General features: G+C 51.2%; 1 protein-coding gene across 3 annotated transcripts in view; it reads left to right on the top strand.

Annotated features, from left to right (window-relative positions):
- The window catches only part of MYO7B (myosin VIIB), a 93,337-nt gene that overhangs the window by 48,962 nt on the left and 17,965 nt on the right, over positions 1–26,410 (top strand). For all 3 annotated transcript variants that reach the window (XR_014829002.1, XM_021076153.2, XM_084998505.1), the window contains 13 exons: positions 1,238–1,401; positions 3,616–3,753; positions 6,891–7,043; positions 7,605–7,703; positions 9,561–9,655; positions 15,884–15,968; positions 16,637–16,855; positions 17,955–18,125; positions 19,003–19,212; positions 19,348–19,515; positions 22,920–22,997; positions 23,891–24,012; positions 24,904–25,030. Coding sequence is in view for 2 of the 3 variants with exons in the window: in XM_021076153.2 (XP_020931812.2) it covers positions 1,238–1,401; positions 3,616–3,753; positions 6,891–7,043; positions 7,605–7,703; positions 9,561–9,655; positions 15,884–15,968; positions 16,637–16,855; positions 17,955–18,125; positions 19,003–19,212; positions 19,348–19,515; positions 22,920–22,997; positions 23,891–24,012; positions 24,904–25,030 (1,829 nt within the window). In the remaining variant the exon portion in view is untranslated. The remainder of the gene's footprint in view (positions 1–1,237; positions 1,402–3,615; positions 3,754–6,890; positions 7,044–7,604; positions 7,704–9,560; positions 9,656–15,883; positions 15,969–16,636; positions 16,856–17,954; positions 18,126–19,002; positions 19,213–19,347; positions 19,516–22,919; positions 22,998–23,890; positions 24,013–24,903; positions 25,031–26,410) is intronic.

Below are 26,410 nucleotides of genomic sequence, written 5' to 3'. Positions count from 1 at the left end.
GCCAGGTGGGGAAAGGCAGGCCTCTGGGCAAGAGCGGCCAGGCCTTCCTCTGCAGATTGCAAACTCCCCAGATGTGAGCGGGCCACCAGATTTTCAGGAATTCTGGGATGGGGAAGCCTTTTCACTTTCTCTTTTTCTTTGTCTTCATTTTGTTTTGGGTTTTTTGTTTGTTTGTTTGTTTGTTTCTTTTTAGGGCTGCTCCCGCGGCATACGGAAGTTCCCAGGTTGAATCGGAGCTGCAGCTGCCAGCCTACACTACAGCCATAGCAACACCAGATCCGAGCTGCATCTGCAAGCTAGGCTGCAGCTCACAGCAACGCCACATCCTTAACCCACTGATTGTGACCAGGGATCGGACCCAGGTCCTCAGGGACATTGTGTCAGGTTCTTAATCGGCTGAGCCACAACAGGAACTCCTCCTTGTCTTCTTTTTATAGCTCTTTTTTGTGAATGAGCAACTGCCTTAATCAGACTTGCCCAGGGTCTCCCAGAAATTCAGAGCTCTGATGACTGCTCTCAGGCCCACCCTGGGAGATCTAAACCGCACACTGAACAGACACTCTGTCCGCTGTGCTGCTCATCGGTTCCTGGGAGTATTTAGCTATGGCAGTGACGGCTGGGACTGCTGCGAGGGATGGACTTGCTCCTGCCACAGTCCACTTAGGGAGCCATGGCTGGTGGAGATGGGAAGTCCTCAGACCACCTCTGAGCCAAGGGACAGGGCCCAGGGGAAGGGTCACACAGGGCAGACAGGAGCCCTGAGGAGGGCCCCTCTCCCCATGTGTGGGCCAGGGGAGCCTCTTGGAATAGTTGACTCTTGAGCTGGCCTTGAAGCACAAGACGGGGTCAGACTGGGTGGGTTAGGAGGAAAGAGGGCCTGAGGAGGAACTTGTGGAGGCCACAGGCCTTGGGGGTTGAGGAGGAGAGACCCCCTGGGGTGGGGCGCAGGCCCTGGGGAAGAGATGGACACACCAGCAGGTTCACCCCAGGCCTCAGGAAGGTCCCTGGGGACAGAGGGACCGGGCAGGCAGGGAGGGGCAGGAGGCAGGCAGAGGAATCAGGACTGGCCGCAGCCTGGATGGGGGTGCAGTGGGAATGGTGGGTTGTGGGGGCTGCAGGGTTTGGATGTGGATATGACATGACTCGGTGCTGGGCGGAGGCAGTGGGTGCCATCCTGTGTTATGGGCCGAGTTGGCAGCTGCGGCTGAGCTCGGTGCGGGGCTGTGCTTCCCCATAGGCTTCCTGGAGAAGAATCGGGATGTGCTGAGCGAGGACATCCTCACCCTGGTCTACTCCTCCCAAAACAAGTTCCTGCGGGAGATATTCAGGCTGGAGTCAGTGGAGACCAAGCGGGGTCTGGGGACCATCATCCAGGCGAATGCGGGCAGCCGGCTCTTCAAGGTGGGCTCTGGGCGCCCCACCAGTGCCCTGGGTACTCCACCCTGGGCCATGGGGCTCAGAAAGGCTCGGGGAGGCCCCACTGCCTGGGTTTCTCAGTCAGGACACAGAGGTGACTGGAAACAGGCTGCTCTTTCTTTGGGGGCAGCACTGGGTTACAGGCACAGGACTCTGCCTGCTTCCCAGCCTGTGCCACGTGGGCCCTGGGCTCCAAAGCCTCAGGAGCTCCTGCAGAGGTGGGGGTGGGGATGATGAAAGGTCAAGGGCACCTCTGTGTACTGTGAGGGGGAGGGGTGCCAGTACCCACGGTTCCTGAGCCACTGAGCTGGCCTCATCTTCCTGCCCAGGGGTAGCAGAGCTCCTCGTTAGATGACTCGCAGTCACTGTTAAGGGGTGAAGGCACGGCCAGCAGTGGGTGGGCAGACTCCCACCCTGTCAGGATGTGCCAGGCTGCTCTGAGGAGCACCAGGGGCTCTCTGCTCCCCACCTCCCTGGCCAGCGGCCTCAGTGCTGCTGCCACCACAACACACACACACCCCACACACACCACACACATATACCCTCCCCACCACACATACCACACACCCCCCCACATGCACACACATACATACCCCCACCCCACATACTATACACACACACACACCACATTCACACCCTACCCACATATCACACACACACACATACCCTCCTCACCCCACATACCACCCCCTCACACATTCACCACATACACACACACCCCACATACCACCCCCTCACATACCTTACCCCTTCACACACACACACACATTCCACAAACCACACACACAATATTCCCCACAGAGCCCGCACACCACACACACACACAACATACACTCACACCCCACATGCCACACACTACACATACCACATTCCACCCCCTCATATACCATACCTGTCCACACACACACCACATACCAAACACAGAACTGCACATACCACACAACTAAACATAACACACACACCCACAAAACACACAGAGAAACCAATAGAGAAATTAATAACTTAAACAGAAGTGGATGAGCCCCCTAGAGGCCACAGCACGACCACATGCAGGGTAGCCAGGGGAGGCAGCAAAGAGCGGAGAGGTTGTGCAGGTTGTCCAGGGCTGGAACCAGTGAAGCTGGGCTAGACCCTCTGCATTCACGGAGCCAGGCTGGACTCTCCACAGCTGAGGCCAGAGACCAGTCTCGTCCTGGCCCTGAATGTGTCCTGCAGGTTTCAGGAAACGGGATGACAGTGGAGGGAAATGCACATTATTTTATAAACCAGGACAACATTTACTACCATGTTTACAATGTACAGTATAAAACATTCAAAAAAGCATATAGGAGTTCCCATTATGGCTCAGGGAGTAATAAACCTGACTAGTATCCATGAGGATGCAGGTTTGATCCCTGGCCTAAGTGTGTTAAGGATCTGGCATTGCTATGAGCTATGGTGTAGGTCGAAGATGCAGCTCGGATCTGGTGTTGCTGTGGCTGTGATGTAGGCTGGCAGCTGCAGCTCTGATTCAACCCCTTTGCCTGGGAATGTCCATATGCCACAGGTGGGGCCCTAAAAAGCAAAAATAGTAATAATAATAATAAAATATAAAACCTATATAAGAACTGAAAATAGAATGGGAAGTTAAAAAGTGAACTGTGGAGAGTTCCCATTGTGGCTCAGGAGTAATGAATCTGACTAGTATCCACGAGGACACGGGTTTGATTCCTCAGTGGGTTAAGGATCCAAGTGTTGCCATGACCTGTGGTGTATGTCACAGACACAGCTTGGATCTGACGCTGCTGTGGCTGTGGTGTAGGCCAGCAGCTGCAGCTCCAGCTTGACCCCTAGCCTGGGAAATTCCATATGCCGTGGGTGCAGCCCTGAAATGACCAAAAAAAAAAAAGTGAACAATGGGAATTCTAACATTCTCTCCTCACCCTGGTGCATCCTCTTGTGCACCTCACTTGGGGAGCCCCACCCCAGACAGAAGGCTTGCCCTGTCTTAGTTGCCTCTGGGTTCCCAGTGTCTAGCTGGGCACCTGCACACAGTAGGCATTTGGGGAACCTGTGATGGATGAATGAATGAGCGACTGGATGAATGTAGCCTGGCCCACCTCTGGGACCTGGGGAGAAGCCCTCATTGTGCCGTGGGTCAGCTGTGCCCCAGGCTGAGCTCCACAGCCTCCTCTTTGTGCCCTTTGCTTCTGCCTACAGTCCTCAGACTCCGGCAAGCGGCCCTCCACCTTGGCCAGCCAGTTCAAACAGTCCCTGGACAAGCTGATGAAAATCCTGACCAACTGCCAGCCCTACTTCGTCCGCTGCATCAAACCCAATGAGTACAAGAAGCCACTGGTAATGCGGGGAGGCTGGGGCTACCCACAGGCAGGGCAGGGACATCTAATGGCATCTGGGTTATGTCACTCCCTTCACCAGTGCCTGGGCAGCTTTAAGAGCTATCTGCCCCCACTGTATGGATGAGGACACTGAGGCGAGGTGACTAATCTAGGCCACTGGAAGGTCAGTGACCTTCAGGGCAATGGATTACCCAGACCTCAGCCCTGCCATTTACCTGCTGTGTACTAGGCCAGGTGTGTTGCTTTTCTGAGTCTCACTTTTCTCCTCTGTAAATTCAGAATCTACCTGCCTGCAGGGGGTGACAAGGATTGCACATGCCACCTCTGCATAACTAAACCACACTCAATAAGGGGCAGCAGAGTTCCCATTGTGGCTCAGTGGGTTAAGAACCTGACATAATGTCCATGAGGATATGAGTTCAATCCCTGGCCTTGCTACATGGGTTAAGGATGCTCAGTGGCTTAAGGATCCACTGTTGCTTATGGCAACTGTTGGTGGCCGAGATGTAGCTTTATCTGGGGTGGGGTGGGGTGGGGTGGGAGCCTGCTGTGCCTGCCCAGCCCCTGACCTGTGGGCTTGGGAATCCTACCCAGAGGCTGAAATACAAGATTCCAGGAACTGGGAGATGCCATCTGAAAGGAGATAAGATGACTCTCTCTCTCTCCCTCTCTCTGTCTCTGTCTCTGTCTCTGTCTCTCTGTCTCTCTGTCTCTCTGTCTCTCTCTTCTCCCTCTCCCTCTCCCTCTCCCTCTCTCTCTCTCTATATATATATATATATGTAAATGAAGTACCTTTTTGAAAAGTATAAAATTATATGAAATTCAGGCTGTCCCAGGAAATCTAAAATGTATATTCCTTAAAGGTACAATACACAGATGTTAGGCAGTAACTGTGCTCCCAGAGACCCCCTGCTCACGTCCATAGGTGGGGGCCTAAGGTTCATGCTCAGCTTTGGTGGGTGCCTCTGGCTGAGACTGTTCTTGGAGATGGGAGCTGCTTTGCAAGTATAGGAGAACCTGGTAAGGGGCCAGGCAGACTCAGGTTTGGAACCCTGGCTCAGTCACCTAGGAGTATACCCTGAGCCTCAGGCACCTTTAAATTGGAGCTAAGTTACCCAACCAGGTAGGGCTGTTGTAAAGATTAAAGGAGAAACACCAGGAGTTCCCGTGGTGGCACGGTGGAAACAAACCTGACTAGGAACCATGAGGAATCCAACTACAAACCATGAGGTTGCAGGTTTGATCCCTGGCCTCGCTCAGTGGGATCCCACATTGCTGCAAGCTGTGGTGTAGGTTGCAGACGCAGCTCGGGTCTGGTATTGCTGTGGCTGTGGTATAGGCTGGCAGCAATGGCTCCAATTGGACCCCTAGCCTGGGAACCTCCATATGTGGTTCCCTACAAAGACAAAATAAATGAATAAATCAAATAAATAAAGGAGGAACACGAGGCCCACAGGCAAACACTTAATAAATGGGAGCTAACTAGTTGCCCCAAACTAGTGGTCCTTGATCTCATAAGTGTTGCCTATGTGGCCCTCCATGTCTCTATGTGGGTAACTGTTTGCTGGTGGGCTTGCCAGGTTGCAGGGTGTGCCCCTAGTTCCGACACACTCCTGACTGGAAGCAGAGGGGGCGGTCCCAGCCATTCAGAATCTTGGGGTCATGGCTGAAACCTCATATCCCTGTACAAAACATCATGGCCAAATTCCTCTGTCAGCCACAATCATCTCAGGAGAAAGGACTAAGGGCTAAGTTAACTAGAATATTTTCCTTTTTTTTTTTTTTTTTTTTTTTTGCTTTTTAGAGCTGTACCCACAGTATATGGAGGTTCCCAGGCTAGGGGTCCAATCAGAGCTATGGCTGCCAGCCTATGCCACAGCCACAGCCATGCAGGATCCGAGCCGAATCTGTGACCTACACTAACGGCTCACGGCAATGCCAGATCCATAACCCACTGACCGAGGCCAGGGATCGAACCTGCAACCTCATGGTTCATAGTCGGATTCGTTTCTGTTGCGCCATGACGGGAACTCCTTTTCCTTTTTTTTAAAAAATGATTTTTACTTTTTCTGTTATAGTTGGTTTGCAGTATTCTGCCAATTTTCTACTGTACAGCAGAGTGACCCAGTCACATGTACGCATATATACATTCTTTTTCTCACATTATCCTCCACCATGTTCCATCACAAGTGACTAGATATAGTTCTCAGTGCTATAAACTAGAATATTTTCTGACTCTAGCTAGGAAATGTACTTCTTCCTTCCACTAGAGTGTGGGAGGCAAGATGGTGCCCCAGCTGAAAGGACTTCAGGGGCAGTGACCACCCCAACGTAGACAAGGCCAGGAGGAAGCAGCATTCTTTGGGATCATTGTTTGGGGGCATTTAAAAATATATTTCTTAGGAGTTCCCATCATGGCTCAGTAGTTAACAAATTCAACTAGGAACCATGAGGTTTTGGGTTCGATCCCTGGCCTCACTCAGTGGGTTAAGGATACGGCTTTGTTGTGAGCTGTGGTGTAGGTTGCAGACGCAGCTCGGATCCTGCATTGCTGTGGCTGTGGCATAGGTTGGTGGCTATAACTCCAATTTTACCCCTAGCCTGGGAACCTCTGCATGCCGCGGGTGCAGCCCTAGAAAAGACAGAAAAGACAAATAAATAAATAAATAAAATAAAAAATATATTTTTTAAAAAATATTTTAAACGTGACATATGCAAAGAAAAAAAAATTTTTTTTTCGGCCATGCTGTGGCATGTGGAAGTTCCTGGGCTGGGTATTGACTCCGCACTGCAGCGTCGACCCTAGCTGCTACAGGCTGGATCCTTAACCCGCTGCTCTACAAGGGAACTCCTCAAAAACCTTTCTATATCCATCTTACTTTGGATATCCTGAGAATGAGGGAACTATTTGGCGTTCCTGTGGATGTCCCGTCCATGGGTTATCAACTTTTATCTCCTTGGAAACCCTGCCAGGACTTTTCAGCGACTTCAACCAAATATGTCTCTTCAAAAGAGAATGTTAATAAAACCAAGCATTTGTTTCATTCTCCTGCATCTGGGGACAGCCAGACGGGTGGTGGCAGAGGGAAGGAAAGGGAACAGCGCTTCAACAACCCTTCACCTCTATGCCCGCAGCTCTTCGACAGGGAACTGTGTATCCGGCAGCTGCGCTACTCGGGGATGATGGAGACCGTGCACATCCGCAAGTCCGGCTTCCCCATCCGCTACTCTTTCGAGGAGTTCTCGCAGAGGTTCCGCGTCCTGCTGCCCAGCGCCGTGCGCAAGGAGGTGTGGGTCCCTGCCGCCTGACCGCAGGTCCCAAGAGGCGGCGTGCACATCCTCAGAACCCCGCCGCCTCTGTGCGCCCTGAACGCCCCCAGTTCCAAGCCGACTGCCCTTCTGATGCCCAGGGGCCTCCTGGACTCCAAGCTTTGAAATGACCCCTGTTCCTCCTTACCATCTCTAGATGAGGCTAGTGGCTGAATATGTTCCTTCTAGAAACAGCCACAATTTAGAGCGAACACTCTCGTGTGGCAGAATGTCACAGAGATGATGTGTGGCCAGGGAGCAGGAGGTCCTTCTTATCCTTCCCCAAACACTCAGCCATCTTAAAGTTTGCGCTGCCCATGCCGCACAGCCACACTGCAAGGTATGGTGGTCTGGTGGTCCCGGGCCCTGGGTGCTCCCCTGGGTCCCACCCGTGACCCAGGGTGCCCTGTGCCCTGGCCCAGCAGACCCTGATGGTGACACCTGTGAGAGCAGAAAGACCCCAAGCCCTAGGGAACCCCTGAGGTGGGGCCTCAGCCTTCTGCATGACTCCATAGAGCCACTCCTGTCTCTCTTTGGCAGCTTCGGGACAAGTTTCGCCAGATGGCCCTGCGTATTGCTGAAATGTGGCTGGGGACAGACAAAGACTGGAAAGTGGGAAAGACCAAAATTTTTCTCAAGGTGAGACCCTGAACGTACTGGTCCTCAGCCTCCTGAAGCGTGTGGAGTCTGGTTTGGTGCCCTGCCCTCGAGACACCCTGGTTGTAGAAAGCAGCCACGCTAGGGGGACTGAAGGCAGGAGATCCCAGGGAGAGCCCAGCCCAGCCTGTGGAAATCTTCTCTGAGGAGGGCAACCCTGAGCAGGTGAGGCTGCCTCCAAGCCACAGGGCCAGAGCAAGAAGGAGCTGAGGGAGTTTCCCACTGCCCCCATCCCCCAACCCCCAACCCCGATGATAATCAGACCTGGGGAAGCCCACTTCCACTTTCCCTGGAGGGACAGAGTTTCATGGAAGGAGGCAGTGTTGACGCTGCCCCCACTCTATGACAGCTCCCCCTTGGCAGGCTAGTACAAGCCACACCACCTCCCACCTACCTCTCCATCAACTTACAGGGAGGCTCAAGGTCATACAGAGGCAGCCTCCTGCCTCTAAGGCTGGCCTTGGGGCCCTCCAGGATTGCCAGTTGGGTCAGAGAGCCACAGAGAGAGAATGTCCAGGTCCCCTAGCCTCACATGCCTTGGGTAGGTCAGCAGGGCAAGGTGGAGGAGGAGGAAAAGAAAATCAGGGCCAGAATCAGCGCTCTGCCAGCCCACCTGGCATCCTACCCCTCCTTCCACTGCCCCTTCCGGAGTCCTCCACTCTCTCCCCTCCCCCCCATAGCCTGCCCACCCATCCTTGTCTGTCCGCCCAGCCCTAGCTCTCCAGTGAGTCTGTCCGTCTGTCCATACATTGGTCAGGTCCGTGCTGGGACTCTGGGGCTTGACAGGAAGGAAAAATCAGAGGGGCCTTAGACTCCATTGGGGACGTGTGGCTAGCAGAGGGAAGACCTCTGGGAAGTCCCAGGGCACTGCCCAGAAGGGTGTGGCATCAACGGCGAGGTCAGCCTGGGCCAAGGGCTGAGGAGGGGAGGAGAGTGCCCACCCCGCCTTCCCTCCACCTCTCTGGCTGCTCCATGAGGCTACAGTCAGGGGTCCAGTCCATCTCTGTGTCCCCAGTGCCCTGACTCAGGACTGATGGAGGCTTCTGCTCCTCATCTGCTCCAAAGGGCAGTGCTGCTCTCTGCCCTGCAACCACAGTCCCTTCCTCCCAGGCCCAGGATGCAGGGGAGCCCAAGGTCACCACTCTGGGATGAATGCATGTCATCATCTGACACTACATAAAAGCTGAGGAAATGTTTTGTTTTGGGTTTTTTTTTTTTTTTCTGTTTTTTTTCTTAGGACTGTGCCCTCAGCATGTGGAAATTGTCAGGCAGGGATCAAATTGGAGCTGCAGCTGCCAGCCTACACCACAGCCACAGCAAGGCCAGATCCAAGCCACCTCTGTGACCTGCACCACAGCTCATGGCAATGCCAGATCCTTAACCCACTGAGCAAGGCCAGAGATCAAACCCACAACCTCATGGATCCTGGTCAGGGTCATTACTGCTGAGCCACAATGGGAACTCCAAGGCTGGGGAAACAATTTTATACGGAAACTAGCATATATTACAGCTAAATGCACATTTCATGAATTCTGGGAAATAAAATACAGTGTTGGAGAAATGTTTTGCCCCCCTCTTGGGTTTTCCAGAGCAGAAGTGACATTTCCCAGATTGAATTAATAAGAGGAAAGAGTTAAGATGGGAAGCTCTTGAATTGGGGCTGGGGTGCAGCTGCCCCTGGTGGCTCTGAGCCACCTTGAGGGCCCTTCCCCTCTCTGTCCACCCGTGAGCAGTGTGGGAGTAGTCTGAGAGACCCTGACGTCCGGAGACAGAACCCCGGCTGTGGGTGGGGCTGGGGTGAGGCCGAGCAGCCACGTGATGAGAACTATCCCATCTCAGGATAACCACGACACTCTTCTGGAGGTACAGAGGAGCCAGGCCCTGGACAAGGCCGCAGTCAGCATCCAGAGGGTCCTGCGAGGCTACAAATACAGGTGCCAACCCTGCCCCAAGCCCCCTCCCAGCCCACACACCCACCTGCCACAGCCCCTGGGCAGGCCTGTACTCCCCCAAACCAGGGCCACTTATTTCCACTGGTCCCTGTCTGGACATCACTGAGGCAGAAGAGGTCTGAGGACCTCCTGACCAGGGACACTGCATTCACTGGTCAGAGAATTTTAATACATCATTTGAGTGTTTTGAGGGTGGAGGGCAAAAGACTCCAAATGAAGCATCAGCCCTGGTCCCTAGTGTCTCCTGTTGTTCTCCTTCTATTGTCTTAAAGAGCGGGTTTGGATTTATGAGGTGATTGTTTTGGGGGGTAAGAAAAGAACTATCTTTGACTCCGTTCCTGGTCAGTAAGAAGGTAAAACTTGAATCTGAGCCCAGGTTCAGCATATCAACTGTATTTCTGCCTCCCTCACCCTCACCATGTCCAGAGGGCTCTGCACATCCTACCATGCTGTTCCCTGTGCTGTCCCATCAGTCCATTACCAACCCTAGGAAGGCCTGGAAACCCAGACAGGACAGAATGGGAGAAAGAGGCTGAGCCACTTGAAAGCAGGATCCTGAGGCAGGGAGGTGTGGCCTGGGAGGCTGGACCCCATAACATTGTCTACAACCACCATCAACTGAGAACATCCTGTCATATTCCCAGAATAGATAAACAGTAGGGGTGGCCACCACCTCCCATGCTCTTTTTTTTTTTTTTTTTTTTTTTTTTTTGGCTGGGCCTGCAACAGAGAGAAGTTCCAGGACTGGGGATATAACCCACACCACAGCAGCGACCTGAGCTGCTGCAGTGACAACAATGGATCCTTAAATCCCTGAGCCACTAGGGAACTCTCTGATGATTTTTTTTTTTTAAGAGCTACACCCATGGCATATGGAAGTTCCCAGGCTAGGAGTCAAATCAGAGCTGCAGCTGACAGCCTACGTCCTAGCCACAGCAACAGAGAATCTGAGCCATGTCTGTGACATACAGCACAGCTCATGGCAGTGCTGGATCCTTAACCCACTGAGCGGGGCCAGGGATTGAACCCACATCCTCATGGATACTAGTTGGGTTCTTAACCCCCTGTGTCACAATGGGAACTCCTCTGATGCATTTTTAATGACATTTCTTTTGAGATAATCAGAGAATCAGGTGTAGTTGTAAGGAATGATATAGGCTTCCCCATGTACCCTTCACCCAGTTTCCCCCAGGGGTAACATCTTGGGAAACATTAGCACCATATTACAGCCAGTACATTGACATGGAAATGGCTTAGACACAGCATTTCCATCACTACAAGGGTCCCTTGTGCTGTACTTTCATGGTCATACCTTCCTTCCTCCCCCCTTTGCCCCTTCCTCAACCTCTCCCCCACTGCAACCACTAATCTGTCTCCATTTCTTCAGTTTTGTCTCTTCAAGAATGTTATACAATGGGGACTTCCCCTCGTGGCGCAGTGGTTAACGAATCCGACTAGGAACCATGAGGTTGCGGGTTCGATCCCTGCCCTTGCTCAGTGGGTTAACGATCCGGCGTTGCCCTGAGCTGTGGTGTAGGTTGCAGACGCGGCTCGGATCCCGCGTTGCTGTGGCTCTGGCGTAGGCTGGTGGCTATGGCTCCGATTCGACGCCTAGCCTAGGAACCTCCATATGCCGCAGGAGCAGCCCAAGAAAGAGCAAAAAGACACACACACACACACACACAAAAGAATGTTAGACAATGGAACTATACAGCATATAGCCTATAGGGTTGAGTTTTTTCAATCACCATAATTCTTTGAAGATTCATCCAAGTTGTTGCATGCATCAGTATTTGTCCCTTTTTATTGCCGAGTATTATTCCATGGCCTGGATGGACCACAGTTTGTGTAGCCATTTACCTGTTGAAGGACATCTGGGCTGTTCCTAGAATTTGGCTGTTATGAATAAAGCTGCTATAGACACTTGTGTACAGGCTTTTATGTGGATGTAAGTTTTCATTTCTCTGGGATAAATGCCCAGGAGTGAAACTACTGGGTCACATTGTAGTTACATGTTTTCTAGTTTAAGAAACTGCCACTGTTTTCCAGAGGAACTGTTCCATTTTACACCCTACCAGCAGTGTATGAATTATTCGGTTTCTCTGCATCTTCTCCAGCATTTGGTGTTGTCAGTATTTTTTTAATTTTAGCCATTCTGACAGGTGTGTAATGATAACTCATTTTGGTTTTATGTTTCTCTAAAGGCTAATGATGTTGAACATCTTTTCATGTGCTTATTTGCAATATATCTCTCCTCTTTGGTGACGGGTCTATTGTTTGCCTGTTTTCTATCTAGATTCTTTGTTGAGTTAAAAAAAAATTTTTTTTTTTTCTTTTTAGGGTTGCGTCTGTGGCATATGGAGGTTCCCAGGCTAGGGGTCAAATCAGAGCTGTAGCCGCTGGCCTATGCCACAGCCACAGCAACGCCAGATCCAAGCCATGTCTGCGACGTACACCACAGCTCATGGCAACGCCAGATCCTTTAATCCACTCATCGAGGCCAGGGATCAAACCTGCATCCTCATGGATATTAGTCAGATTCATTTCTGCTGAGCCACAACAAGAACTCCAAAAAAAGTTTTTTATATATTGTAAACTAGTAAGTCCTTTGTTAAATGTGTGTTTTTCATATATCTTCTCCCAGCCTACAGCTTGTCTTTTCATTCTCTTAACAGAGTTTGCAGTTGTGGAGGCTGGGGCTAGGGGTAGGGGTTCTCTTTTTTCTTTTTCTTTTTTCTTTTCATAGCTGCACCTGGAGCATATGGAAGTTCCCAGGCCAGGAGTCGAATTGGAGCTGCAGCTGCTGGCCTATACCGCAGCCACAGCAAAACAGGATCCAAGCCGCATCTGGGACCTACACTACAGCTTGTGGCAATACCAGACCCTGAACCCACTGAGAGAGGCCAGGGATTGAACCCAAATCCTCATAGAGACAATGTTAGGTCCTCAACCCACCAAGCCACAACAGGAACTCTGCAGTTTATTAGATTTCCCTTTTATGGATCATGCTTTTGGTGTTAATTTTAAGAACTTTTGGCCAGAAAATTTTCTCCCATTTTTTTCCTAAAGTTCTGTAGTTTTACATTTTATACCTAGGTCCATGATCTGTTTTCATTTTAAGTGAATTTTTTTATAGGATGTAAGACTTAGGTCAAGGTTCTTTTAAAAATTTTTTTGCTATGTATGTTGTTCCAGCATCATTCATTGAAAAGTCCATCCTTCCTTCAGTGAATTGATTTGCACTTTTTTCACAAAGCAGTCAGACGTATTTGTGGGTCTATTTCTGGGTTCTCTGTTCTGTTCCATTGCCCAGGTTTTTTTTTTTTTTTTTTTTTTTTTTTTTTTTTTTTTTTTTTTTTTTAGGGCTTCACATGTGGCATGTGGAGTTTCCCAGGCAAGGGGTCTAATCAGAGCTATAGCTACCAGCCACAGCCACAACCACAGCAACACCAGATCCTAGCCACATCTGTGACCTCCACTACAGCTCATGGCAATGCCAGATCGTTAACCCACTGAGCAAGGCCAGGGACCGAACCTGCAACCTCATGGTTCCTGGTCAGATTTGTTTCTACTGTGCCATAACGGGAACTCCAGCCCGGGAACTTCTGAATGATGCAGACACAGCCAAAAAAAAAAAAAAAAAAAAAAAAAGAAAGATTCTTGAGGTAGGAGCTTAGATGATTGATCCAAAGCTTTTGCTTTACTCTAACGTAAAGTGCTGTAAATCTCTCACTCATCCCTGCTTTAATTTTGTCTCACAATTTTTTTCATATGTTGTATTTTTTCTTTTCTTTTCTTTTCTTCTTTTTTTTAATGGCCAAACATGAGACATATGGAAGTTCCCAGGCTAGGGATCAAATTGGAACTGCAGCTGGGGCCTATGCCACAGCCAAGGCAATACCAGACACAAACCGAATCTGCAACCTACACCACAGCTTATGTCAATGCTGGATCCTTAACCCACTGAGTGAGGCCAGGCGTCAAACCTGTGTCCTCGAAGGGACAACGCTGGGTCCTTAACCCATTGAGCCATAATGGGAACTCCCTGTGTTTTCATTTTTATTTGGTTAATTTTTTAAAATTTCCTTTGATACTTCCTCTTTGGCCCATGGATTATTTAGAAGCATGTTCTTTAGTTTCCAAGTGTTTGGAGATTTTCCTGTTGGCTTTCCATTATTGATTTCTAGTCTGATTCGAACTGGGGCTGTCCTGGGCACTGTAGGGGGTTTAGCAGCATCTAAATTCTACACAGTAGATGCCAATAGCGTCTTCCTCCCACAGCCTCGTTTATGACAACCAAAAATGTCTTGGGATTGCTAAGTGTGCCTGGGGTGAAGGCCAGAATCACCCCCAGGTGAGATCCACCGGTATAAATATTAAAGACATATACTCTCTTTTTTCTTTTTTCTTTCTTTCTTTCTTTCTTTTTTTTTTTTTTTTTTTTTTTTTTTTTTGTGGCCATGCCTGCAGCCTGTGGAAGTTCCTGGGCCAAGGAATGAACCCGTGCCACAGCAGCAACCCAATCCACTGCCGTGACAGTGCCAGGTCCTTAACCCACTGTGTCACAAGGGAACTCTCCAACAAATTATCTTATTTTTAGATAATTCAGTTTTTCTTTGGCTTTATATTAGAATCCTTATGTGTGTGTACATGTACCAAAAAATATTAAATAGATAGATGTACAGGAGTTCCTTTTGTGGCTCAGCAGAAATGAACCCAATTAGTATCCATGAGGACACAGGTTCGATCCCTGGCCTTGCTCAGTGAGTTAAGGATCTGGCGTTGCTGTGAGCTGTGGTGTAGGTTGCAGATGCAGCTCATATCCCACAGCATTGCTCTGGCTGTGGTATAGGCCGGCAGCTACAGCTCCAATTGGATCCCTAGCCTGGGAACTCCACATGCCATTGGTGTGGCCCTAAAAAGACAAAAAAAAAAAAAAAAAAAAAAAAAGGGTAGATGTATAGATATAGATTCTCTTCCCACAGCAAAGATTCTGACTTAGTTGGACTGGGTGGGGCTCAGGCATCAATGATTTTTTTCTTGATTGTTTGGGAGGTTTTTGTCCCCAGTTTTATTGAGAGATAATTGGCCTACAGCACTATAAGGTTAAGGTGTACAGCATAATGAACTGACTTACATACATCAAGAAATGATTACCACAAGAAGTTTAGTTAACATCCATCCTCTCATACAGACACAAAAACGAAAAGAGAAACATTTTTTTCCCTTGCACTGAAAATCCTTCTTAGGCTTTACTCTCTTAACAACTTTCCTGCATCCCATTAGGCAGTGTTAACTATAGTCATCACGTACATTTCATCCCTAGTACTTATTTATCTTATAACCTTTTAACCACCTGCATCCAATTCCCCCTCCCCCCTACTCCCCAAAGATGATTTTTAATATGATTGAGATCTGCTGTTCTAAACCTAGGAAAACTGAAAAATTATTAGAGGTGATAAGAAAACTCAGTTAAATGCAGGATAAAAGGTACCTCCATATGCATCTCTGACTCCCCAGAGGCCAGGTTTTCCATTCCCTCCTCCATCTTCAGCCCACTTTCCTCCCTGTGGAGGGAGCAGTTCCATGGAGCTGACTGGGCTGCCCTCTGCCTTGACCTGCCCCCCAGAGAAATCCCTGGTCCTGAGATTTCTGACCTGATTTCTGGTGGACACGTGGGCTAGTGGCCAGAGAGACCGGGAAGAGTCTGGCAAGGTGTAAAAAGTTGGAAATGGGTTTTATCCTTTCATAGATCTTTACGGGGAATGGGGACACTTTTTCCTAACTACTTTAAAAACTGGACTGTCCTCATTCACAAATTTAGTGCTTGGCAGTAGCTTTAAGTTCCTTGCCGGTCTTTCAGCCTAGAAAGCCTTCTCAAAAAGAAATATTGTACATATTCATTTTGCCCAGCACTTCATTATTTCTCTTCCTTTCAAAATCATTTTTTTTCAGAATGGAAACTTGTTAGGAGAAAGTACACCTCATTCTGGAATCGAATGACTAATGCAAGGATGGGGTGCAGAAAATAAATTTATAGATGAGCATGAGACCGTGAAGATAGTCAAGAACATTTCAGTGATTTGCGGAGAGTGTAATAACAGTGTAACAATAATAAAAGTGATAAACATGCAAAATGAATAAAGCTTTTCCCCCCAAGGCTTTAAAAGTTCCACAGTTGTTACCACCAACTTGCATTTCTGCTTCTAGGAAGGAATTTCTGAGGCAGAGGCAGGCAGCTGTGACCCTCCAGGCTGGGTGGAGAGGCTACTACAACAGGAGGAACTTCAAGCTGGTAAGAGGATTCACTCGGGAGGCTGAGCCTGCAGGAGCAGTGGACAACTGTCCAGTTAGAAACAAATGTTGAGGGGAGTTCCCAATGTGGCACAGTGGGTTAAGGATCCTCGTTGCCCCAGCTATGGGATAGGTTGCAGTTGTGGCTCAGATTCAATCCCTGGCCCAGGAACTTCCATACACCATGAATGCAGCAAAAGAGAAAAGGAAGAGGAGTTCCTGTCATGGCCCAGCAGTAATGAATCTGACTGGTAACCATGAGGATGCAGGTTCGATCCTTGGCCTCGCTCAGTGGGTTAAGGATCTGGCGTTGCTGTGAGCTGTAGGTCACAGGTGCAGCTCGGATCTGGCATTGCTGTGGCTGTGGTGTAGCCGGCAGCTGCAGTTCTGATTCCCCTGGTCCAGGAACTGCCATATGCCACAGGTGTGGCCCTAAAAAGAAAAAGCAAACAAAAAATCCACTTCTTTAGCACTTATTTCATGCCAGAGTCTGTTCTAAGCTCCTTGTAGCTCACTTAATATGCCCTTGCTCATAGGTGGGTAAAAGGTTAGCACCAGCGCTTTGCCCAAAAGCAGACCACTGTGAAGCTAATCTATGAGTACACCTTGCCTCTCCTTCTCTGTCCCCTCTCTGTGCTCTGTGAATGCCCATCCTTCTTGCCTCTGCAGATCCTCCTGGGTTTTGAGCGCCTTCAGGCCATTGCCCGCAGCCACCTGCTGACCAAGCAGTTCCAGGCCCTGAGACAGAGGATGGTCCAACTGCAGGCCTTCTGCCGGGGCTACCTGGTGCGCCAGCAAGTTCAGGCCAGGAGAAAGGCCGTGGTGGTCATCCAGGCATACGCCAGGGGCATGGCTGCCCGGCGGAACTTCAGGCGGCAGAAAGCCAGTGTAGGTGGTCACTGCCGTCTCGGGCAGGCAGGGGGTGTCTGGGCCCAAATGAGGGCGGGCACACGGGAGGAGTGAGCAGCAACACAGGACTCTCTCCAGACCTGCCCCATTCCTGGTGCAGTTATTCCTGTAGAAGGCCCTCATGCGACAGTCTGGCACACCTAGCTCACACCTTGGGGCTCACAGGAGACGTGTCACCTCAGCAGGACAGTCCTATACCTGGAATCCAGAATTCAAGCTCTCCTGGGCCCCCTCCCTTTAGCCTTAAGGACAATTTCTCAGCAGGGCTGGTTAGTCCCTGGCAAGCTCAGGAAACCAGGGCCAGCTGAGTCATGGGAGGCCAGGGCTCCGCGGAGGAAAGGGAAGGCCCCTGGTTCCTGGGCCATGAGCCGATGGCTGAGGACAGAGAAATACCAAGAGGAGAGTCTGGGCAGGAGAAGGGGGAGGGCTGGGAGCAGGGCAGCGGCACCAAGATGCACAGCCCCTCGTTTTGGATTTTCACCCTCCCGTGATCCCACTTCCCCCATCCAGAGGGCAGCTGAGATGCAGCCCCACTCCTCAGCTCTCGCTCATGTGGCAATGATGATAAGGAAAAGGGGTTGGATGATGCCTGCCCCTGCTCTGTGGATGAAAACAGGTCCACTGAGCAAAGCACTAGAACGGTGGCCAAGACAGGAAAGAGAGCAGAGTGTCAGCCACGTCACAGCACACCCTGCACCCGTATAGCCCCAGACAGGCCACAACCAGGGCAGGCCTAGGGCCCTCTCCCATGGGAGTCTCTGGGCTCTTTGAGTGAAGGGACTGAGTGGGCTTGAGTGGGTTTTGCAGCCAGGTTCGGGGAGCGGGGGGGGGGGGGGTTGATGGTGTTTGTCATGGTACCATGTGGGGACAAACCAGCATCTTTCCTCTCTGGACCTCTGATTCTCCACTGGGAAACGGGAAGCCCAGGCTGGTGGATCTCCAGGCCCTCTTGCTATTATTTTTTAGCAAAATGCATTTGGACAGACAGGGGCGAGAGGAGGTTTATTTGGCTTCTGTGCGGGGCTTGCTGCCCCAGCCAGGCCTGTGGTGACCGTGGCCCCGTGGGGTGTCTGTGCAGGAGCCTCTGGCCATCCCGGCTGTAGAGCAGAAGAGCCCAAACGTGGTCCCCAGCCGGAAGCGTAAGTCTATCTACGACACCATCACCGACACAGAGATGGTAGAGCAGGTGTTCGGCTTCCTACCTTCCCTGGTCGGCGGGCAGGAGGGTCCAGCCCCACCACGCTTCGAGGTAAGATGGGCCCTGCCATTCAAGGGTCCGGCCTGGCAAGGAGGCAGGGGGTTGGGGGGCCTTGTCAAGTCCCTGACAGCCCACTTCTAAGCTGTACTAGGAAGCTAAGACTCAGCTCAGGGGCTGACAGAATAGGTGGGGAAGTGAATTCTGTGGTCCTGGGCGAAGAGGCAAAGAAAAGAGTGTGGGTTTCTGTTTACTTTCAAGCAAGCAGGTTTCTTACCTGCAAGGCTTCTGGGAGATTTTACTGTGCAAGAGTTACCGGGCTTTCAATCAGGCAGCTTTTCCCATGATCATTTGGCTCCTGTCACAGAGCACCTTGGCGGCTGCTGCTTTTGCAGAATGTAACCTGGGGGCCCAATTTAGAAAGCTAACACATGGCAGGAGGAGACTGTGTCCGATGGAGTAGGGAGGTGGCAGGGTGGAAGGGCCTGCAGGAGAGGACAGCTCTGGGGCTGTTTTGCTGACTCTCCCTGAGCCCTGCTCTGGGCCTTGGCACCCCCTCCCCAGGTGCTCATACTCTCCCCTCCTCCCATCCATGCTCCACTCCACTCCCCATCGTAACCTCCAACATCTGTGCAGTGGGGGTGGCTGAGCAGGCAGGGAGTGAGGGGTGTCCAGAGTGCCCAGATCTGCAGGCAGAGGGCTCTGAGGGCACACTGCCATGTACCTGTGGCTTTCACACCGAGGCCCATCCAGCACCCACCAGGTGGGGTCCAGCACCATTGAGGGCAGGGGAAGGGGAGGAATGGATAATTCTGCACCCTGTTGATAACCAGACAGAATCTTCTTGGCGCTCCCTGGCCCCAAAGATGCACACACACTGCCAGATAACATCTGAAAGGACAGCTGCCCCCTCCTTCTCACTGACACCCAGGATCTGGACGTGAAGACCCAGAAGCTGCCCGAGGTCGACCTGGACACAGTCCCCATGCTGGAGGAGCCCGAGGAGGATGAGGACGGCCTGGCTGAGTACACCTTCCCCAAGTTCGCCATGACCTACTTCCAGAAATCCGCCAGCCACGTACACATCCGGCGGCCCCTCCGATACCCTCTTCTCTACCACGAGGACGATGCTGACTGCTCGGTACCTGCCCCTCTGGTTTCTGGTGGCTCAGGCCTCCATCGAGTTCAGTGGGAACAAGGAAGGGGCAGGATCCTGTGGGTTCCATGCTGTGTGTGAGCTGGAGTCCAGCCGGGTGCTCTGTCCCCATGTCCCCAGGCCGCCCTGGCTGTGTGGAGCATCATCCTGAGGTTCATGGGGGACCTTCCGGAGCCAGTGCTCTTTGCCAGGAACACCCTGCGAGATGGCTCGGTGATGCGGCAGATCCACGACGCCCTGGATAAGGGGAGCAGCACTCAGCTTCCACAGCAAGGCGGATCGTCACAGGTTTGTGGTGATGGTGGCCCAAAGGGCAGATGCCCAGAGTTCCCACTGTGGCACAGTGGGACCGGTGGCATCTCTGCAGCGTTGGAACGAAGGTTCGATCCCCCGGCCCACCACAGTTGGTGCCCAGTGGGTTAAAGATTTGGCATTGCCGCAGCTGCAGCATAGGTGTGGATCTGATTTCTGGCCCAGGAACTCCATGTGCCACAGGGCACCTCCCCCCCCCCAAAAAAATAGCAGATGCCCTCCAGTCTCAGGGCCCCGCGGGTGCTGGACCAGAAAGGGGTGGCAAGACATGGAGCGAACATTACTCACTGAACCCAGAGGCCCCTGGGATGTTTTCGGTCTTGAATTGTACTCAGGAACTCTAGGTCAGGCGTTACACCCAGGTCTCTGTGAATTATGCAGTCACTATAGGGAAGGGTCTCCAGGGCTCTGAATACTGAGTTTCACCTATACAGGATTCAAATGTATAGAATAGTAATGATAACGACAACAGGTGTTGTTACCGTCTGGCCACGTGCTGAGTCAGTTGCTTCTCTTCGGTTAATTCCCAGATGAGCCGTCCCTACAAGGGAGGGATTATTAAGTTTTATTATGGCCAAGGAAACTGAGAAGTGACGTGGCTTGCCCCCAGATTGCAGTGGGTACGTGTGACAGCTGGGCTTTGAAAACTTCTGAATTCGTAGACCAAGTTCTTTCCCCGCGTTCTACCCTGCCCTCTGATGGAAGGTTAATGCACATCCATTTTTGGTCAGAAGTCCTTCCTAAGGCCCAAGTTTCATGATGTAATCTCAGTGGAATTAGCCAAGAATAGTCCAAAGGAATTACACAGCAGTGACAGAACTTGGGCCACCAGCAGCTGGAGCCCCTGACTGCTTATAATTCTGACACCAGTTCCAGTTATGTGGGTTTTTCCCCACACCAAGAATTCTCAGCACCAGCTAGGTATCCTGCAATTTAACTCAATTCTGACACTATCTGCCTGGAGATAATGTCAAATTCCACTGGTTCAGGTCTCAGTCCTTCCAGACAGCCCTCACTTCAATCGTAGGTCCAGATTGTTCCTCATACTGCTGACTGACTGGCTATAAATCGGAGGTTCCCACGACCCCCTCCTTGTATTCGATTAATTTGCAAGGGCAGCTCACAAAACTCAGAGAAATGTTTTACTTACTAGGTTATTGGTTTATTATAAAAGGATGCAACTCAGAACAGCCAGATGGGAGAGATGCATAGAGTCAGGTATGGAGAAAAATGAGGAAGCTTCCATGCCCTTTCCAGGCACCACTCTTGCCAGATCGCCACATGTTTACCAACCTGGAAGCTCTCTGAACCCTGTCCTATTGGGGGTTTATGGAGGCCTCATTATACAGACATGATCGACTAAGCATTGGCCGCTGAACTCAGTCTCCAGGCCCTGCCCTCTCCCTTTGTCCACTGGCAGCCAGCCCCACCCTTAGGTGCTTTCCAAAGTCACCTCATTAACATAAAAAGACACTTTTATCACAAGAAATTACAAGTGTTTTAGGAGCTCTGTGCCAATAATGGGGACAAAGGCCAAATATATATTTCTTATTATAAATCTCAATTTGGGTTCCTGTTGTGGCTCAATGGGTTAAGAACCCAACATAGTATCCATGAGGATGTGGGTTCAATCCCTGGCTTCACTCAGTGGGTTAAGGCTCCGGTGTTGCCATGAGCTGTAGTGTAGTTTGCAGATGCAGCTCCAGTTTGATCCCGAGCCTGGGAACTTCTATATACCACTGGTGCAGCTGTAAAAAGGGGGGAAAAAAATCACGATATCACATCAGAGAGCTGTGAGTCCTATGCGCAGACTACCTTTGTGGAATCTAATGGAGTCTTCAGCCTGGGATCACGTGGCCATATCTGGTCCAGGAATTACCAGCAAGTTGCCCTGACTCTCTGAGCTCTAGAGATGTGGGCTCTTCAGAGTGTAATAGTTACCCCTGCTGTGCAAAAAAATTGCCCCCTAAATCTGACAGCCTGAAACAGCCCACGTTTATTATCTCATGCACTTTTTGAGGGTCAGGAGTGGCTGAGCTAATTAGTTCTGGCTCAAGGTCTCCAAAGAGGTTGCAGTCAAGCTGTCATCCAGATGCTTGACTGGGGCTCTTGGATCTTCTTCTAAATGGGTTACCTCATGTAGCTGCTGATGGGAGGCCTCAATTCTGGCCACCTGGGCCCCTCCACTGGGCTGCTCAAGGGTTGTCACAGTACACTTCCTCCAGAATGAGTGACCTAAGGGAGAAAGAGGAAGGAAGATGCAATGCCTACATACCACGGTGGGCAAGAGTGTCAGGAGGCAGGGGTCACCAGGGGCCACCTTGGAGGCTGGCCACCACTCAAGGAGGTGACACTGGGAGGTACTCCAGCTACCAACACCTCTGGAAGGTAAGCACATGGAGAAGCAGGCCTGGCTTCCCAGAGGTCAGATCTCAAGTGTTCCTTCCTGCACATTTATTGAGCCCCCAACCTCAAACCCCCCCATAAGTGCTGCCCACCCTTCCTTGCCAGCTAACATGTCTTACACTTGGCCCCTGTGTGCCCAGTTCTAGACTTGGGCCCAACCCAGCCCAAGCCCATTGCACACTGAACTCTAATTTAGGTGGCAACTTCTCATGTTACCATTAGGACAAGGTGTGACCCCTGCCTAAGAAAACCAGCAGATCCTAAAGTTTCCACTGTGGCTCAGGGGTAACAAACCCGAGTAGTATCCATGAGGGTGCAGGTTCCATCCCTTGCCTTGCTCAGTGGGTTAAGGACCTTGCATTGCTGTGGCTGTGGTGTAGGCTGGCAGCCACGGCTCCGATTCTACCCATAGCCTGAGAACTTCCATGTGCCACACATGCGGCCCTAAAAAGAAGAAAAGAGAGAAAGAACCAGCAGATCCTGATGGCTGGAGGTAGAACCTTCCTCACCCAGCCCAGGCCCCACAGCCTAGAGTCCTGATCCACTGGCAAAGCCCCAACCTGGCAGTGGGCAGAGTGTATTCCAATTCATCTGCCAAATTGTCACTGAGAAGAACCATAGCCTGGGGCTGTCCTGAGCACCTGGGCACAGATCCAGCCTGCTTGACTGGCAAGACATCCAAGCATTGGAATCAGAACAGTCCTGAGCCCAGAGGGCTGGTGACTGGCCGGGTAGTTTTTGTCCGGTTTCTTGCCTTCCCTGGCCTGTGTCTCCTCACCCAGCCCTGAGGAGGAGGATGCATGCTTCAGTGTTGAACAGCTCAGCAGAGATGAGGGTGCACACGCTGCTTTGTGAATCAGACTGGGAAACAGCGGGGTGAACTGGAGACTAGCCCCCACCCTAAGCAGCTGTCGGGTCAGATTTGGAGGAACTGTTCCAGCTCACCTTCCCTCAGAAACTGTCTCTATCCACAGAGGCCCAGCCGCAGGGACAGAGGGACCAAGGACATCTCATCCATGAAGCTGAAGCGGTCCTCCAGGGTCACAGGCCAGGTGAGCCCTGGGACAGAGGACCCCAGCCTGGTCCCAGCACCCACATCCTCCTTTATATATGGGAAGAATCAGAAGTTCCTGTTGTGGCTCAGTGGTAACAAACCCGACTAGTATCCATGAGGACAAGGGTTTGATCCCCGGCCTTGTTCAGTAGGCTAAAGATCCAGTATTGTTGTGAGCTGCTATGTAGGTTGCAAACATGTAGGTTGCAAACATGACTTGGATGCCGAGTTGCTATAGTTATAGGTGTAGACTGGCAGATGCAGCTCTGATTCCACCACCCCTAGCCTGGAAATTTCCATATGCCACTGGTGGTGCCCTAAAAAGACCAAAAAAAAAAAAAAGGAGTTTCTGTTGTGGCAGAGCAGAAACGAATCCGACTAGGAACCATGAGGTTGTGGGTTCCATCCCTAGACTCGCCCAGTGGGTTAAGGATCCGGTGTTGCCGTGAGCTGCAGTGTAGGTCGCAGCCAAGGCTCGATCCTGCATTGCTGTGGCTGTGGTGTAGGCCAGCAGCTGTTGCTGTGATTGGAGCCCTAGCCTGGGAACCTCCATATGCCTCGGTTGTGGCCCTAAGAAGCACAAAAAAAAAAAAAAAAAAAAAAAAAAAGGATTTCAGCAGTTAACGAACCCAGATAGCATCCATGAGGACATCGGTTCAATTCCTGGCCTTGCTCAGTGGGTTAAGGATCTGGCATTGCCATGAGCTGTGGTGTAGTTTGCAGACATGGCTCGGATCCAGCGTTGCTATGGCGTAGGCCAGTGGCTACAGCTCCTATTGGATCCCTAGCCTGGGAACCTCTATATGCCATGAGTGCGGCCCTAAAAAGGAAAAAAAACGGGGGGGAGGGGGAGGATCAGGGCTGTCCTGACTGCTGCCTCTGTGTTTCAAGGTGGCCAGCCAGCTGAACATTGGAGAAGAGGCGTCTGATGGTCCCCTCTCAGAACGACCCATGTCCAATCTGGAGAAGGTGCAGTTCATCGTGGGCTTCGCCATCCTGCGGCCCAGTCTCAGGTCAGTCCCCACCTCACCCTATTCAGGATACCAGTCCCCTCACTGGCTCTCAGGAGCTGAGGAGTTGAGGGGTTCTCCCATGAGGTCTCCACTTTTCTCCCTGCAGGGGGTGAGGGGGGCTACATTCAGGGTAACAGTGGAGACCTCTAGGCAGAGGGGAAAGGTTTGGAATAATTGTGGGGTTGGAATTCCCATTGTGGCTCAGCAGTTAATGAACCTGATTAGCATCCATGAGGATGAGGGTTTGATCCTTGGCCTTGCTCAGTGGATTGAGGATCCAGCATTGCCGTGAGCTGTGGTGTAGGTTGCAGACTCAGCTCAGATCCGAGGTTGCTATGGCTATGGTGTAAGCCAGCAGCTGCAGCTCTGATTCAACCCATAGCCCAGGAACTTCCATATGCTGCAGGTGCAGCCCTAAGAAGCAAAAAAAAAGAATAAATTGTGGGCTTAAGGAAAGGAGCCAATCAGTATGGGCTGGCCTAATAGAGGGAAGGCTTTGGCTGGAGACCCCTGGACCCTCACTGCATCCGTGCCCCACAGCTGGAGGGCCAAGGTCTTGAGGGCAGAGTTGGTGAGGGAGGGAGCAAAGGCCCAGGGGACCAAGATGACTGACAGTAAGGAGGAGGGGCTAAGGCCTTGGTGAGACAGGAGTGGGGGCACAGAGCCCTGGGAAGACACTGGAGGGAGCACAGTCCAGAAGGATGAAGGGTCTACACTGGGCCTGGATGTGAGGCCAATGTGCACAATTGGAGGTGAGGAGGCTGGAGGTTCCCTGCAAACATGGCCCCAGCAGGGTGCAAGAGGAGCTGTGTGCTGCCCCTGCACTCCTGTCTCCTCCTCTCCCCCAGAGCCAACCCCTGGCCTGGCCCCCCAACATTCTGTGTCTTTCAGGGATGAGATTTACTGCCAGATCTGCAAGCAGCTGTCTGAGAACTACAAAAAGAGCAGCTTGGCCCGGGGCTGGATCCTGCTTAGCCTGTGCCTGGGCTGCTTCCCGCCCTCCGAGAGGCTCATGAAGGTGGGGAGGGCTGGGGGTAGGGGATGAAGGCAGGGGTGACATGAGTGGGCCCAGGGTTCTGGAGCAGATCTAAAAATCCCAGCCCATGGCGGGGTTCACCTGCTTCTGCAGGCCAGGATGAGCGGCATCCTGGGCTTGTCTGGGCCTGCTTCTTGTCTATAAGAGAGAATGCTTCTTCTGGCCCCTAATCAGGATCTGCAGGATCATCTCCCCTGGGCTCCGTCACCAGGAGACAGTGAGGTGGTAGGCGAAATGGGCATTGAGAAGGCAAGGGTATTCCAAGTGTGGGCACCCACTAGAGACTGACTACAGCATCTCTGTTGTGGCCTTAGAACTAATGAGAGAGGTGGTCCAAGTATTAGAGCCCCCAGGCTTCATTACTGATGCCTTTTGGTTGTGATTATAAAAGTATTATGCGGAGTTCCTGTCATGGCTCAGTGGTTAGCAAACCCAACTAGCATACATGAGGACACGGGTTCGATATCTGGCCACACTCAGTGGGTGAAGGATCCAGCATTGTCACCGCTGTGTCATGAGTTTGATCCCTGGCCTGGGAACTTCCACATGCCATGGGTGCAGCCAAAAAAAATAGACCGAAAGAAAAAGATTTGAAAATTTTTCAAAACATCTTGTCAAATGTATTTTGAAAATCAGCTTTTCTGAAGTTTTCACTTATCTCCATAAGTGTATTCTCATGTCAGAAACTTTTCCCAAATAGCAGTACTCATGCCATCTCTGAGAGCTATCCCAGAGCGAATTTTACTCATTGACGGACATTTAGGATCATCTTCCCTTTGCCCATCACCATCAATACCACCATGATTAGAAGCTATATATCTGCCTTTATGATAGGTTGGAATTGTTAGGTCAAAGAGTCCACGCATTTTAGGGAGTTCCCGTTGTGGCTCAGTGGAAACAAATCTAATATCCATGATGACAAAAGTTTGATTCCTGGCCTCTCTCAGTGGGTAAATGATCCAGCATTGCCTTGAGCTGTGGTGTAGATTGAAGATGCAGCTCAGATCTGGTGTTGCTGTGGTGACTGCAGCTCCAATGCAACCCCTATCCTGGGAATTCATACGCCCGTGGGCATGGCCCTAAAAAGAAAAAGAAAAAAAAAAAACACACACACATTATAAAACTATGCACTATTTAGGAGTTCCTGCTGTGGCTCGGGGTAAGAACCCAACTAGTATCCATGAGGATGCGGGTTCAATCCCTGGCCTCACTCAGTGGGGTAAGGATCTGGCATTGCCGCAAGCTGCCTTGTAGGTCACAGATGCCGCTCGGATCTGGTGTTGCTGTGGCTGTGGCGCAGGCCTGCAGCTGCAGCTCTGATTGGACCCCTAGCCTGGGAATTTCCATATGCTGCAGGTATGG

This window comes from Sus scrofa, chromosome 15 (genome assembly GCF_054392235.1).
Source record: "Sus scrofa isolate SSC_HxYL_T2T_F1_AM1 chromosome 15, Sscrofa_HxYL_maternal_Yorkshire_Landrace_v2.0, whole genome shotgun sequence".
Classification (NCBI taxonomy): domain Eukaryota; kingdom Metazoa; phylum Chordata; class Mammalia; order Artiodactyla; family Suidae; genus Sus; species Sus scrofa.
Note: the sequence above shows the minus strand (reverse complement) of the source record. Positions and strands in the feature narration are given on the sequence as shown.